The sequence below is a fragment of the Falco peregrinus genome, chromosome 2 (assembly GCF_023634155.1).
Source record: "Falco peregrinus isolate bFalPer1 chromosome 2, bFalPer1.pri, whole genome shotgun sequence".
NCBI classification, from domain to species: Eukaryota; Metazoa; Chordata; class Aves; order Falconiformes; family Falconidae; genus Falco; species Falco peregrinus.
Window position 1 is genome coordinate 113638237 of NC_073722.1, and position 14547 is coordinate 113652783.

The 14547-nt window shown below is 46.0% G+C and overlaps 1 protein-coding gene across 1 annotated transcript in view; it reads right to left on the reverse strand.

Moving 5' to 3' along the window:
- Positions 1–13992, reverse strand: part of UBE2O (ubiquitin conjugating enzyme E2 O) — a 66286-nt gene extending 52294 nt beyond the window's left edge. The window contains exon 1 of the mRNA XM_055796382.1: positions 13587–13992. Coding sequence (XP_055652357.1) covers positions 13587–13952 — 366 coding nt within the window. The 5' untranslated portion in view covers positions 13953–13992. The remainder of the gene's footprint in view (positions 1–13586) is intronic.
- Positions 13993–14547: the final 555 nt, after the last annotated feature.

A 14547-nucleotide genomic window follows, 5' to 3' on the forward strand; every position in this document is an offset into this window, starting at 1 on the left:
CACCTTATTTTCCCTCCCCTCCATTCTGCTCAGGGAGAGAGTGATAGAACAGCTTGGTGGGCACCTGGCATCCAGCCAAGGTCAACCCACCACAAGAGAAGAATTAAAGACAATTGTGAAGATACTTGAACGCTGCACCAAAAAGCATATTGCTAGATGTTACCAACAGTCTGGGCACTTGAACAACACTTCTTTTCATAGTAACAGGACACCACTCCCCCCACACCTTGTGATGTACACAAAAGTAGGGAACTGAAAAGGTATAGTGTTTCCTGGGAAAAGAATAATCACAGTGGGGGAGTGGGATAAAAACAATACACATCTATCAGTGTGATGTGTTAATAACAACAGCAGCAGCTTTCGTGAATGGAGCACTAAGATGATTCAAGAAAATATGAGTTTCAAAAACACTCCAAAGAGAAACTGATCAATAGCTGTCTCACCATTACAACATCTCTTGGCAGAGATGCGCGGCTTTCAATCCATCCGACTAGGCAAGACAATGCCCCTCTCTGGTCAGAGACATGCATTGAACACATCACTCAAATTTCACCCAAGTGACATTTCAGTAGCACCTGGCCCCAGTTAAAACAGCTATTTATAGCAAGGTGGGTGTCAAGAAGGGTAATTTTACCCATCACTTGAGGCTTGGGTGCAAATCACAGACCACATGTCATCATTTACAATTAAAAGCACTTCCTTTTCCTGGTCTGTAGCAGAGATTTGCCACTTTGCTAAATCAACAGTGTAGCTGAACATGACAGGTGCCTCCTTTTCCTGAAAGCACAAGATAAACTCCAAGGAACATATTAAACATCCTTTGTTTCACTCTTCCTCAGAACACAGATAATCTTGCCTCATTTCAAATACCCTAAAACAATTTAGTGGAAAAAATGCCCTTTTAGCTCACACACCAGCACTGTTCATTAAGCAGGAAAACCCAAAAATCCATCTCAACATCATTCCTCAGTTCAGAGATGCAACACTCCCAGGCTAGAAGTACTTCACCAATTAAGTGTTTTGAGAACAACCAGAAGTTTTTTTTCTGATGAAACTGGAAAAGTGAGAGGCCAAACAGATGCCCTGCCAGCTGGGGAGGCAAAACCCAGGACAAGCCTGCCACTGTCCAGAGCAGGGTAGGGACCACACGCTTAAGAGCAACATGCTATTGCCCCAAATAACTCCCAGAGAAAAAAAATAAGATAGCAAAGATAAGGGATATGAGGATAAATGGGTGGGGAGAAAGGGCCTATGAGGCATCAGAGATCCTGGTGTGGGGAGAAAACGTAATCAAAGGGCATGAACACTTAAGGGCCTCTGAAGCAGCAAAATGGTTTAAAAATGAAAGAGCTATGCAAAAAGACCTGCTACCACAGCACACTTTTGTCTAAAGAAGCAGCAACACACCTGATCCTCATAGAGCACAGCAGGAACCAGCTGAGCTAAGAGCCAGGCTAGCAAATACTTAAGAAAAGACTGGTGTCTTTTCTACCATGCTCAGTAGTACATACAAGTTGGACAGCGATGCCATGAGTGTAGTTCTGTGTCTAATCCTTGATCTTTTGTTTTAAGCCTTCATTCAAGCACTGCCAGCACTGTAGATCAGAGGCAGACAACATGAACTGAACTGTAGCTGAGCTAAGTTAGCAGCCCTAACAAGAACAAACTGCATTTCATGAAGATTTCTTAGGCTGCTTTCCAGAACAAGTATCACGGACTTTCCAGTTCCTGGGCCATTTGGTACGCTGCCTTCATTGCATCAACACAATCCTTCCAGCACCAAGTAGATGCAGACAGAAGCTGCACAGCAGACCTCTAAGATTGCTCAAAAATGCCTCTACAAAATGGCTTGCTAGCCCCAAATTACTGGAAAGCAAGAGCTTTCCACCTTGAGTTTGTTGCACCCTCCACACGCTCATCCTTCGCAGCATAAGAGCACAACACTCATTTAGAAAGGCAGGTAGACAAGCACAGAGATAGCACTCTGCCCTACGAACACCACCTTTAAAAGCTGATCTTTTCAGTCCCTTCATTTCTCATCTCAGCTCTCCTGACAGCAAACACTTATCAATGCCAGATTAGAAGAGATTAACTAAATTATCACAAGAGAAAGTTAAGGTTCATGTCAGTCACCACAGGCAGTAAAGTACACTCAGTAGTAACTATCAGAGGTAGGGTAGCTGATGAGACCAGTCTACTCAACTGACTACCACCAAGAAGGTCAAGTGTAATTTGTCAGACCCAACATGTAGGGCTCACCATTAGTCTCCAATTATCTCCATCATCACAAAAGAAAAAAAAAAGCTTTTGCAGTGAGTGCTCATTTTACACCCAGTAGGACAGCTACAGGAGTTCTCAAATAAGAGTATTCTCTCTACAAAACAGCCTTGCTTGCATGGTTGTACATATGCTAATCAGAAAGACTGCTGTAATCTGAAGAGAAAGCAACTTCCTGGGGCAGAAACAAAAGTAGCCAAAGCATCACTGTGAGGGAGAAGACTGTTAGGTGTGAATATACATTGTGTGTTTGCACCTGAAGGTCAATTAAACAGTTGAATACACAGAATTAGTACAACACATTCAGGCCACATTCACTATCCTAGTATAACTCAACTCACAATTATTTTAACCATTGTGCAAGAGCAGATAGATTCCAAATAGTAACCAGTATCTATGGATGGCAATCTGGAACCAAATTATGTTACTGAGAAGGGGCGGGGGGGGGGGGGGGGGGGGAATACAGACAGCGCAATTAAGAGGAAGCCAGGAACTTAGCCTGGATTTCTTCCAAAGCTCAAAGCATCAACACTGGAAAAAACAGAAAGACTCCTCCAATTAAATATTTTACATATGCATTCAGTGACCACATATCGTATTTCTGATATTTCCTGTAAATTATTAATCATTCTCTAAGACCCCAACAAAATAAGAAATACAAGAGATCATATAACACTCCTGTGAAATACAGAGTGCTTGATATGGGAAGTGTTAAGTTTTCATGTAACACTTGAGCTCAGATAAAAGCAGCCTCAGGAAAGAGACATTAATACCATTCAACAAGGTACTTGAGGCTGATCAGGGCAGGCAGAACCAATCCTGACCTGGAAAGCGCAGTGTGAGCTGGAGCAGGTGTGGACAAGGGCTGCAAGAGAGGCAGGGAAAGAGCCTATCTGGCAAGGAAGTTAGTGACACAGTTTGAGTATGAAAGGGGAGAAAATGATTGTGCTTCACCACATAATAGCATATTTATAAAAACAAGAAGCCACTTAGGAGCCAGGTTTACTTTTTACAAGAAGAGACAGGTGTAGACTGCTTGCACATTTATGCTAGAAATTTCAAATTTTCTCATTAGGATTGGGACAGCTTCCTAATTCAAGAAATCAAAGCAGTTAACTTTTTTATAAGACCTTCCGTGATGGGTATATGAGCAGTCTGCTGCTGCCGTGACAGCAGGGACTGGCTCAGGATGCCCTCACTAGCACCAGCCTGGAGTGCTCACTAGTAATCACAGGGAGTTCCTGCCCAGCACACATTTTATTACAGTAAAGTCACTGTGTACTTTGCACTTCGCTTTATCATTACAGGGCATATTTCATTTGTGAACCAAATGAGACATTCCTCTGTCATGTACCAGCACAATCCCCAACACCACAAAAAAACCTGAACAGATGAAGTTTCTAGCCACAGAGTCAAAAGGGCAAATAAGCCAATTCAGCTATGCAGATCAGATGTTCTGGGTGAAAAGGTAGTTACTGAGCCAATAACACACTCTGAATCTCATTGTCTAATTTTTATATGTAAAGTGAGATTTCAAAACATTGAGAACTGGCAAACTAGGATGATAAAAATATCAATTAATGTATTAAAAAATCCTGCAGTTTCTTCCTAACCTAAGCAGCCATGAATAATGGTATTTCCTGCACAGTATCACCTTCCCTGCTGTGTAATTCTGCAAGGCACTCTTTCTTGTATTTCAGGAACATACAGAGGCGCATAGTCTAGGAAGCAACTTACTGCCTCCATGATGCAGCCTGCTTCATCCTGTGAAGTTTGCCCCAGCTCAGAAAGCTTCCGTGGTCAAGATAATTCAGGCCTATACTCATCAATCACAAGCTGCATTAAATATACCCCAAGGAGGAAACATTATATACTATTACACCTCCTAAGGAAGAGCTTCCCAAGCCCTTTGGAATATACCCGAAATGCTGGCCAGCCCACCTCTTACAGGAAGCAAATGAATCATCCACATCTGCAGAATTTAAAAAAAAAACAACAACAAACCCAGAAGTTTTCCAGGAAGGACAAGATTCCTCCCTCTCCCCTGCTCCCATTTACTGCTTTAAACTGAAGCCCACAGACAATTCACTAAGACAAGATTGTACTTCAGCACAGGAAACTAGAGTCACTTACAACCTGTGGCACAAGGACAGAGAAAAGGCTTTGACAGAAGTTGCATGTGTTAAGGACAAAACAAATATGAAGTGGCAGATCATTATGTACCATCTCCAGCCAGTTACACAACTGCATAGTAACTCTAAATTTAGAAAACGTGGCTATTTTGTCTCGAGACTAATGCTGTTTCAAGGAACTTGGCCTCAGATGCTGAACAGAAGCAGGAGTATTTCTTGCAATAGTCATGAGAATTATTCACTTGGATTAGATACATAACCCACCTTCCAAGGTAAAAAAACAACTTTCATCTTCAAAAGCAGACAGAAGGGCAAAGCCAAAGGACAAATAGGGCCATGCTGGAAATCTGATGAACTCCGAACAAAAATATTAAGCAGCACTCCATGCACACTCACCTCAAATACTGAAAAGCAAAGGTGTGAGGGCGGAGGCCAGCGACAGCACCAGCCACTTGGGATGGGCAGCACACCCCCATGCTGCAGGGGCTGAGACCTCCAACCCCTCCCCAGCCGCAGATAACAGAAGTTGCCATTTTAGTGCCATGTGGAACAAAGCTGGATGAAGGCAAATGCAAAGGTTCCTTGATGATCAGAGTGCTATTCAAGCTCCAGCTGTGTTTCAGCATAGCTGCTGCCTTCACTGAGGCCTAAGATCTAGGACCAGTTATTTAACAATATATCTTGAGCTAAGAGGCCTGAAACACCACCATGAACTAAGTTAACAGTCTACATCTAAGATGCTCTTCACTGACTACATTTCTAACCTAGCCTCGCAAAACCTACAGCTCACTAGATTTATGCCTAATACCTAAACTAACTTCTTAAAATGCTAGGTTACTTAGTTTAGCTACTCATATGAGTAAAATCAAATCAAACTCGAGTGCCTCAATAGCAAGAGATAGAGTATGCCACCTAGTTTCCAAGCATCTCATTTTACACATGCTGAATAGCCAATGCAGTATGGTTTGGGGTGAGAATAATTTGCCCAGACTGAAGTTTCTGCACTGAGGAACATCAAGAGTTTTTCCTGAAAGCAGAGAGCTCATGCTCCCCAGCCCTGACCAGAAAGGGTCAAAGAGAGAAGGCACCAAGCACACACCAGGAGAACAGCACCAGGGCCTGGCAACACCGATGCTGGCCAGAGTCACCTGAGGGGGAAGTTTTTGTCACCTTTCTAGCAAGTGCACAACCAAAGAGGCACTGCCACATCAGAGCCCAGAAAACACTTTGAAGATTAAAACTGCTACTTATTTGCTAAGTATCCTTATCAGGAGAGAAGCAGCACTGTTCCTTACAACCAAAACTATTCATACACAAAATTATTTTATTCTCAAATAAGTTATATCCTTTCAAAAGTAGGTAAAAAAATAAATCAGTCGTGATGGAACTAATTCCAGCTCTCACAGTACTAGCGCATTTCACTAAGCAGAAGGTCCATCATCCACTGACAAATGAAAACTGTACCCAGTCACTTCAACAGGAATGATGCACCAGGAACTCCCAGCTTTGGGCTAAGAAACACAGTCAAAAGCCTTAAGCTCCTGATCTTTGCAACTGGTGATCAAATAGCCCTCTTCACTTGTCAGTCTTCAAACCCCTCCTTCACAAGCAGAAAAGCTAATAGCTTTACAGGGAGCCTAAGAACAAACCACCCAGGCTGATGTGTGCTGAATCAGAAGCACATGGTACCGCTGCTGCAATTTTTTTTGTACAAAACTAATGCTGCTTACTGGACCAAGGGTATAAGCTACCTAGTTTCTCTTCAGCTCAAGAAACTGTAACCAGAGGCTGTGAAGTGATAGCATTGCAAATGCAAGCTGAGAAGAATTTCCTTGTTTTAAATTTACTCCCGTGATTTTAATTTTTTCCTGGCCTGGAAGCTACAGTAAGATACCAAGTGCTCCTGTCCTCTCTTCCCTACTTTGCTGCAGGTTTTTGGTCTCACCTCCTACCAACAGCTGTCACACTGCCCATTTGTTTCATGAAGAGTTACAGCACCAGCTGCTGAGGAATGAAACTGAGGTCATGATTTTAAAGACCACGGTAGAAGCAGGGAAAAACTTCAGCTTTGCCACCTCAAAGAAGCCTACCTACCTAGGGCATCCAACATATATCCATAGCAGGGAGCTGTGTTTCAAGGAGTTGTTCAAACTCCTTGAAAAACCGGGCAAATTATTTAAGATTAGTTCAATACGTCCCACCTCCAAGACTTCAGCATGTGTGCACAAAAAGCATTTTGTATCTTGGCTTCCACCTGCTCCCCTTACGTACCCAGGCAACCTTCTATGCCATGCCAAAAGCTAAAATAACAAGCACTACAGAGTCTCATTGAGATACTGCTGTAGACACCACTTGCATGCATCTCTATTAATTTGTTAACATTTAAACCAACAGGTCAGGAGACAAGTGATGTACCCTCTATGCTCACAGCATACAGGCATCAACACTACTTAGCTTCAGTCTTGCTCATGACCTTAACAGAACTGCACTGCAACCCCCTGCAGAGTCACAGAACTACAGGGCTTCTCTGCACAACATGCACCTGACTGATGCAGAAGGATGAACTAAGCATAAAGGCGATGTCATTTCCTTAGAAAACAAGCTAAAAAGCAAAGTCTAATGTACAGAGGGACATATTTCCTAGTCTTAAAATCTGACCACTCTCAACCTGTGTTTTTGGCCAAAACCTACATGTCATATTCTGGAAGCGGGAGGAATTCCACCTGCAGGTGGATCTCTCCATTAAGCTGCTTTAAACTCTACACAATTAAGGGCAAAAGACATATGGCAACATCACCCACACTTCCCCTTACCACTCCCACACAAGCAGATATCCAACATACAGTTATCAAGTCCACATCCACCATCAACATGCTTGTTTCCATCTATACCACAGTCTGAAGATTTGAGCCCAGTAAACATTCACAGTTTCTACTTGGGCCACTTCCACTGCCTGGTCCAAGCATCCCCAAAGGCTGGGGTAGAAAGCGCAGCAGATATGACTCCACACCTTTCTTTTTGCCAGATGTACCGTCAAACGCACAAGGTAGGTAAGCATACTACTGAAACACACAGTAAGAATGCTTTCTATCAATCTGATGTCACAACATGCCTAACTGCACAAAGCTGGGCTGCATTTGCTCTGGCTTACCACTACAGGCATAGGATCCTCCATGCAATTCATTCATGACAGACTGAAAAGGACACCTGTCAACTTGAAACTCCAGCACATCTGAAAACACTGCAGTTATTAGTTATCAGTCATCTCCACCACCTCTACTGCCAAAACCATGTTTGTCACAGCATTTTTAATCACCCCTTGCAATCATTACTGCTCTACCCCCCACATAGTCTCCTGCTCCCTTCACAGAAACACTTAACATTCAGAAAGAAAAAAAACTTACCTGTCAGAGGTAAATCCCGCAACCCAGTCCCAGGACCTTGCCATTAAGAGAAACTGACTTTTGCTGAAGTTTGTTAACTTGCAAATTCAAGTTATCAGAATATTTTGGTTTCAAGCACAAACATGCACACATCTATTTAGCAGCCTAACAGCCCACAGAAAATGGAAAAAAGCCCAAATATTACCATGGAGTCTCCTACGGCATTGGGTTTTTTGTTCCAGAAGACGGAGTAAGCATTATTCTACCTCACCACATGTCTAAAGGTTTCAGGGGTGGTACACATCAGCTATACAAGGTAGAGCCTGAACTGAATTAAAGATCAGGTGCTCCAGAGCACGACAAAAAGAAGAAAGCCAAGCCATCACCTCAGATCCAGGAAACTCGGGACTGACAACCTCAAAAGCAAGTGCAAAGATTTCACATTCAGGTATCAGCTCCTGTGCTTACAATGACCCATCTGGGCAAAAACCCAGCAGTGGTGGGAGGTAAGAGCAGAGAGGAAACAATGAGGCAGGTTTCTCCTAAGTGGCATTTAGGAAGGTGTCATGACCTTCTGAGCCTTCAAAATCCCCCAAGTAATTAAACAGTCAATGGAGAAGAGACTTTCAGCTTTGCAAACGCCAATTATTTCCCAGCATCAACAGAGATGCCAAACATTAAAAATAGTGTCCTCCTCCTGAAAAGAGGAGAGGAGCCGAGGACACCTGACATAAGCAAGCAAGACCTTGCCCCAAAAAACATCTGCCAAAGCTTCTGCCATTTAACTGCAATGAAGAACATTCAGCCAAAAAAGTAACTACAAAACTGCTTAAAGCCAATTCTTTCCAGAAGTCTGCATCACATCAGCAAAGGAAGAACTTGTAAGAAAAAAGTCACAACAAAATGCTTCATTCACACAGGTATTTCAAAGTCCATCATGGCCTTTGATGGATTCCTTGTAAAGCTTTTAGTGCACATTAGTTTGTTTACTAGTCTTAAGAGCATTACTAATTTAGTTTTAGGGGTTTTTTTAAGCTATATCAGCACATTGAGAGTGAGTGCACCCTGGAATAGAGCACATCACAAAAACTGCTTGCATGGGGAGAGGTTTCATCCATTTTAAAAATAATACTCCTGTCTAGATTTGGACTAGTTATAATTAATTGCTTAGTCCAGGTGGCCACTTGCAGCTCCTGAACTATCAATTCACTCTGCACACTATACAAAAAACAACTCTGCATACAGTAATAGTGTACACTATTTAGTACTCCTGAGATTTCCATACTGTGAGTTGTGCAGGATTCTACTTCTGCAGTAAAATATTAATAATGATCCCCAAGTCTATATTGTAGGAGCCAAACAAATCAAAGTAAAATGGGGAATCAACTCAAGGGTATGTAACCTTGACAGGATACTCACAGGATGGAAAGGTCACCTGTTACAGTGGTTCTATTTTACACAGAACTGCAAAAATTCCAGTAAGTCTTTTCTCCTGTGTCTAATGGCTACAAACATCAGGTGGTTTCAAAGAACCCCCCCTGGGAGATTAACTGAAATGTCAGATGCAAGAGGAGGGTTACACAGAGCTTCCTCACACAATAAAAGCCGGTATTAGTAATTGATGGGCATGGAATTTTAGTGCTGCAACAAAGTAGAATTCTGCACTGTGACCAGCATTTCCTCCTGGCTCCTGAAAAGGAGGCTGCGTGTACAAGGCAGAGCTATCCCTCTTCACCTCATCGCTGCACTTCCAGATGGCAAACGCCTTGCCAGGTTTGAAGATGGAAGATTTTTAAGGCGCTCTTTTTTCACTCCTCAATTGCAAATAGGTTCCACCAAGTCACTAGCTAGGATAAACATCTGAAGAGTGAACGCTGGTGGGCCAGCATCCTAGCAGTGAGGGCTGAGAGTGGCTGTATAGGGAGAGAGGGAAAACACAGACCTTCAGTAAAGCAAAGTATTTCCTTCTTGTACAGTATAAGCATAGAAAGATCACAACTTAGAAGTTTAGGTCACAGCAGTAACTACCTGGCAGAATTCAGACAAGAAATAAAATATTCATTGAAATCTTGAAACGATGCGAGTATAACTTCTTCAGAAACTTCTCCTACAACCTTATATTCATGACTCCATATTTGAGGTCAAGAAATTATATAAATGAAGGTGGAAAGGAATAGAAAGGCTGTGTGGGATGAAACAGAGTTGAATTAATAGAGACACTTATGGAGATAACATCAAATAGTTTCCAGCTAATAAGCTGATCAACCACTGGATTATGTCTGAGGAGCCCTGATAGTTTGAATCCATTCCCAAATCAAAGCTGAATGTAGTAAGAGAGCCACCCTTACAAAACAAAAGGCTGATAAAAAACTTTAAAATAATTGCACCTTAACTCTTCTGGCAAACATACCACAGCATCACACCAAGATGCTAGCACAAGGATCCGCTCCCAGAGATTAACACAGAGCAGGAGGCAGGGAACTGGCCAGCTGAAAGCCTCCAGATAAGGTGCTGAAATACAACACCTGCACTTCCCATTTCCCCCAGCTGCAGAAGAGGCATATCTGCCCTGCACAGGCTTTGTGAAAATGAAAGGTGGCAAAGAGCTCTGAGGCTTTCAGGTGAGAGGCAGAAGGAAAGGTAGCAGCCTTTTAAAGCGCCCTATGAGCCTTAATAATATACAATATGTTTGAGCATTTTTCTAGTTTCCAAAGGCAGCTCAAGTGTGCAGCAGGAGCGCTAACCTACAGCTGAGAAATCCTGAAATTAAAATTCAGCTGGGTCTCAAGTACTCCTGCTAATCTGTTAGAAAACACATCAAGTGCTCACACCAGTTCACAGTACTTTCACAACCCAAATTGCAAATCATATCCAGCATTCAAACAGTACCACTAAGACAAGAGATACTGCTTCAGACAATCAGAGAAACTGCTCTTCAGGTTTATCGAGTCAGGCAAGACATGGATGGCAAAAATATTTGAAAAGGGAAGTTTTCTCCTTCCAGGACTGCTTGGATTTTACAATATTCAGCAACGATGGCTCCTCAGTGTTTTAAGTGGGTAAAGTGGTCATGGAAGGCAGGAAAGGAGCACACTGAGCCAGAGCGTAAGAAATCCCAGCTCTTTTATTCACATCATTGTCATGATAGTACTAATGACTATCAACACAGGAATCAAAGGCAGGAATGCGCTCAGATATACCACTTATTACTGGAGGAACTAGTGGGGCTTTGTACCAACTGCTAGCTCTATGTCAAGAGAAAGTTTCTATTACTTATTAACATCAGTAATCATGCATTTGGATTTAAGTGGCAGTCTGCCTACCATTTCCAATAGGAAAGAGCAACAGCAAACACTGAACTTCTAGAATCAACAGTGGAAGCGATTAGCCTACCTATTCCCCTGCTGGAAAAAAATTATTTAACCACACGTAGTTTAAAGAAAAGACAGGAAAGCTCTAGGATTGTAATTGGGTACAGAAAGCCGCTTCTGACATTTGCACTGGAAGCCAAAGATGCTGTTTCACTATTTTCAAAATTTACAACTTATTTCTCCCTCTGATACAACACTTGCTCTATCCAATACATGCACCAGGGGGGTCACAGGTCTTGAAGCACCTGACAAACTGGAGATAGACAGGCACTCAGCCTTCCACACAAAAGCAGGATCTAACATACAAAACAGGCACACAACAGCACAAGATGGAGCTAGTGAAAGCCCTGGCCCCAACAACACCTTTACCTTCTGCCCATTTCAGAATTAAAAGCTCAGGGAAATAAAAGGTAATTAAAAGGGTGCTACAAGCACCCTCTTGAATCCATGGTTTAGCAGTGACCAGAACAGATTAACATCCTTAAGTACACAAACAGGAATCTCACAGCCAAAGATGCTAGAGTCAGTCACAGCCAAAAGATGTTATCTGCAGATAACAGCAGGCAACAGCACCCAAAAGCCAACAAACTTTAGGCCCAGGACAACCATGTGGTGCCTATGGTTTGTACCACTCCCAGCATGGACAATGATAAGCACATCAGGCTTACCTGGCTGGTTCTTACTCATCACTATAACCCAAAAAGGGCTGGGTCAACAGACAGCTAAAAAAACCCGATCATAACCACAAAATGCTAAGTCCTACAGCATGTCTCCAATGGAGTCTGATTTGTTTTTAGCAAACCTAAGCTGCAGCACAGATAGTACACAATGCCTCTCAATTTTGTTAGCGGGCAGCTTTTCAAATGGAAAAATCAATATAAGTATACCTAAAGTCCTCAAGCACTTAGGAAACTTCCCCCCAGGGTCTACTACCCAAGTGGTAAAGATGTCTATAGGACGGGGAGGAGGACCATGAAAAGCAAAGACAGATGGACAGTTTATTTACATAACTGTCTTTGATTTCTGATCCTCCCCAGGCTAGCTTTTTCTACCATTGCAAAGTGTACAGCTACCAAGCGACTAAAGTCAGAGCTAACACTTCTGGGTTTAGGAACCTACTAATTCCTGAGTTTACTCACCCAACTTGAGGTGGCTTTGTTTAGATGTTAAAAATCGTGCTCAGCTTGGGACAAATTTCTGCTGCAGGAGCACACAAAGATTTTATTGGAAGGCTGCAGTGATTGAATTGTGGTTCTTTAGAGAAATAAGGCTTTTTTTTTTTTAAGATAGAAATACAACACACGGGAATCTTTCCTGAATACCTGTTTTCATTTTCCTTATCTCCAACTGGTCACGTGTCTAGTGACACTACCACCTAAATTTAGCTTGTTCTGTTAGCATTTGCAATCCTGCCGATGCCTGTAGGACTGCAACACACCTTTCTTCCTCTCAGCCTCCTCTCTCTCCTTTGGTTGGTGTACAGGGCCATTTCAGAAGCAGCAAAGCAGATGGCATACCGGGAGCCCCCCGCTTTTGCCTGCCACCCCCAGAAGTGCACTGGGACCCTCTCCGCTGCAAGGACAGTGCAGGCCGCCTGTTCTGTTCGGTGCAACGCCCATTCCTTGCAGGCCTCTTTGTGCTATATTACAGTGCCCCCTCGCTCGCTTTTGTCTCCATACTGTCAGTCGGTAGGCACCAAGCCCCACACCAGGTGAACTTTGGGAAGTGGGAATATCCTAGCACAGCCCTACACCTTGTGGCTCTTCAGGTATAATTAAGAGGTCACAGACTGAAGTATGCCTCATCAGCAGGGGGTGAGTGCTCACGTAAACAAGAGCAGACCCAAGCTATGGTTGCTCCTAGCCGAAATCTTTATCTAGTTGGTTTCCCTATTGGGCTGTTGACTCCCCCAAAACAGGCGATGACAACAACATGCAATCAAGGCAGAAATGCTGGCCCACCTCCCCAGCGAGCGAGGGGGGCCCGCAGGCTGGGTGGAATCACCTTCACAGGCAGGCCTCTCCTCAGGGCACCAAACCCCAGCGACCCGGCAAGGCAGCCGCGCCATGAGCGAAAGGCCACAGCAGCTCCCATGCCGGACTTCCAGGAGCGTGACGAAAGAATGGAAAGGGATTTCAGACTCTGGAGGACACCGACCCCGGCGGGGAGGCACAGGGGGCGAGGGGTAAGGAGCTGCAGGCCCCTTGCCGGAGGGGGGGGGGGGGGGGGAGGGGGGCCGCGCAGGCCGACACCGCAGCCCGCGGGGCTGCAGGCCGCGCAGGCCTCTGCCCCGGGCGGCCTCCAAGGCGGAGCCCCGGCCTCACAGCCAGGCCCTCGGGCTGGGGGGGGCCGCGGGGAGCGCGCTGGGCCGCAGGTAGCCCCCCTCGGCGGGGGCCGGCGCAGCCCGAGGCCGCCGCGGTTACCTTGGTCTCCTTGACGTGCTGCTTGATGCCCTCCGGGTACCACTGCACCCGCACGTAGCCCCGCCGCAGCGGGCTGGCGCGGCCCTCCTCCGCACCGCCGGCGCCGGGGCCTCCCGACTCGGAGCCCCCCGAGCTGCCGGCGCCGCCGCCGGTCCCGCGCCCGCCCTCCTCCGAGTCCTCCTCCGAGTCCTCGCCGTGGATGAGGCGCACCAGGCCGAAGCGCACCGAGCCGCGGTAGCGGCCCGACACCAGGTCGTGGGAGAAGAGGAGGCGCTGCGAGCCGCCCGGCGGGGCCGGCAGGGGCAGGGCGGCCGGGGGGGCCGGGGCGGCGGGGGCCGGGGCCGCCTCAGCGGGCTGGTCCGCCATGGCGCCGGGCAGAGCGGGAGAGCGCGCGGCCGCCGGCACAGGCTGGGGGAGGGGCGGGGCGGTGCGGGTCGCGCGCAAGTAACGGCCCGGGGGGGCGGGGCCACAGGGGACACGCCCACCGGCGCGCCACGCCCACCAGGCGGGAGGGGCCGGAGCCGGGATCCGGGGGGGCGCCGCGCTGCATCGTCCCTGGGCAAGGGGGTCTGCGCGGCATCACCCCGGGGATCCGGTCATGAGGGGGCTGCACAGCATCATCCCAGAGCCCCGGTCACGTGGGCTGCACAGCATCATCCCACGGCCCCGGTCGCTGGGGGGGCTGCACAGCATCATCACGGTTCTCAGTCATGGGGGGAACTGGGCTGCATCAACCCTGAGCCTCCAGTTCTTGGGGGGCCTGCATCATCCTCGGGTCCCCAGTCATGGGGCGGGGGGGGGGGGCTGCGCTGCATCATTCCCAGTATCCCACTCACTGAGAGGACAGAGATGCCCCCAACCCCAGCACCCGTCTGGAGCAGCCCATGGGTGTCACCCTAGAAGTGTGTGTACTTATACTATAAAAGCCCTCAATAGTGCAACCCAGATGCAGTATCTGCAT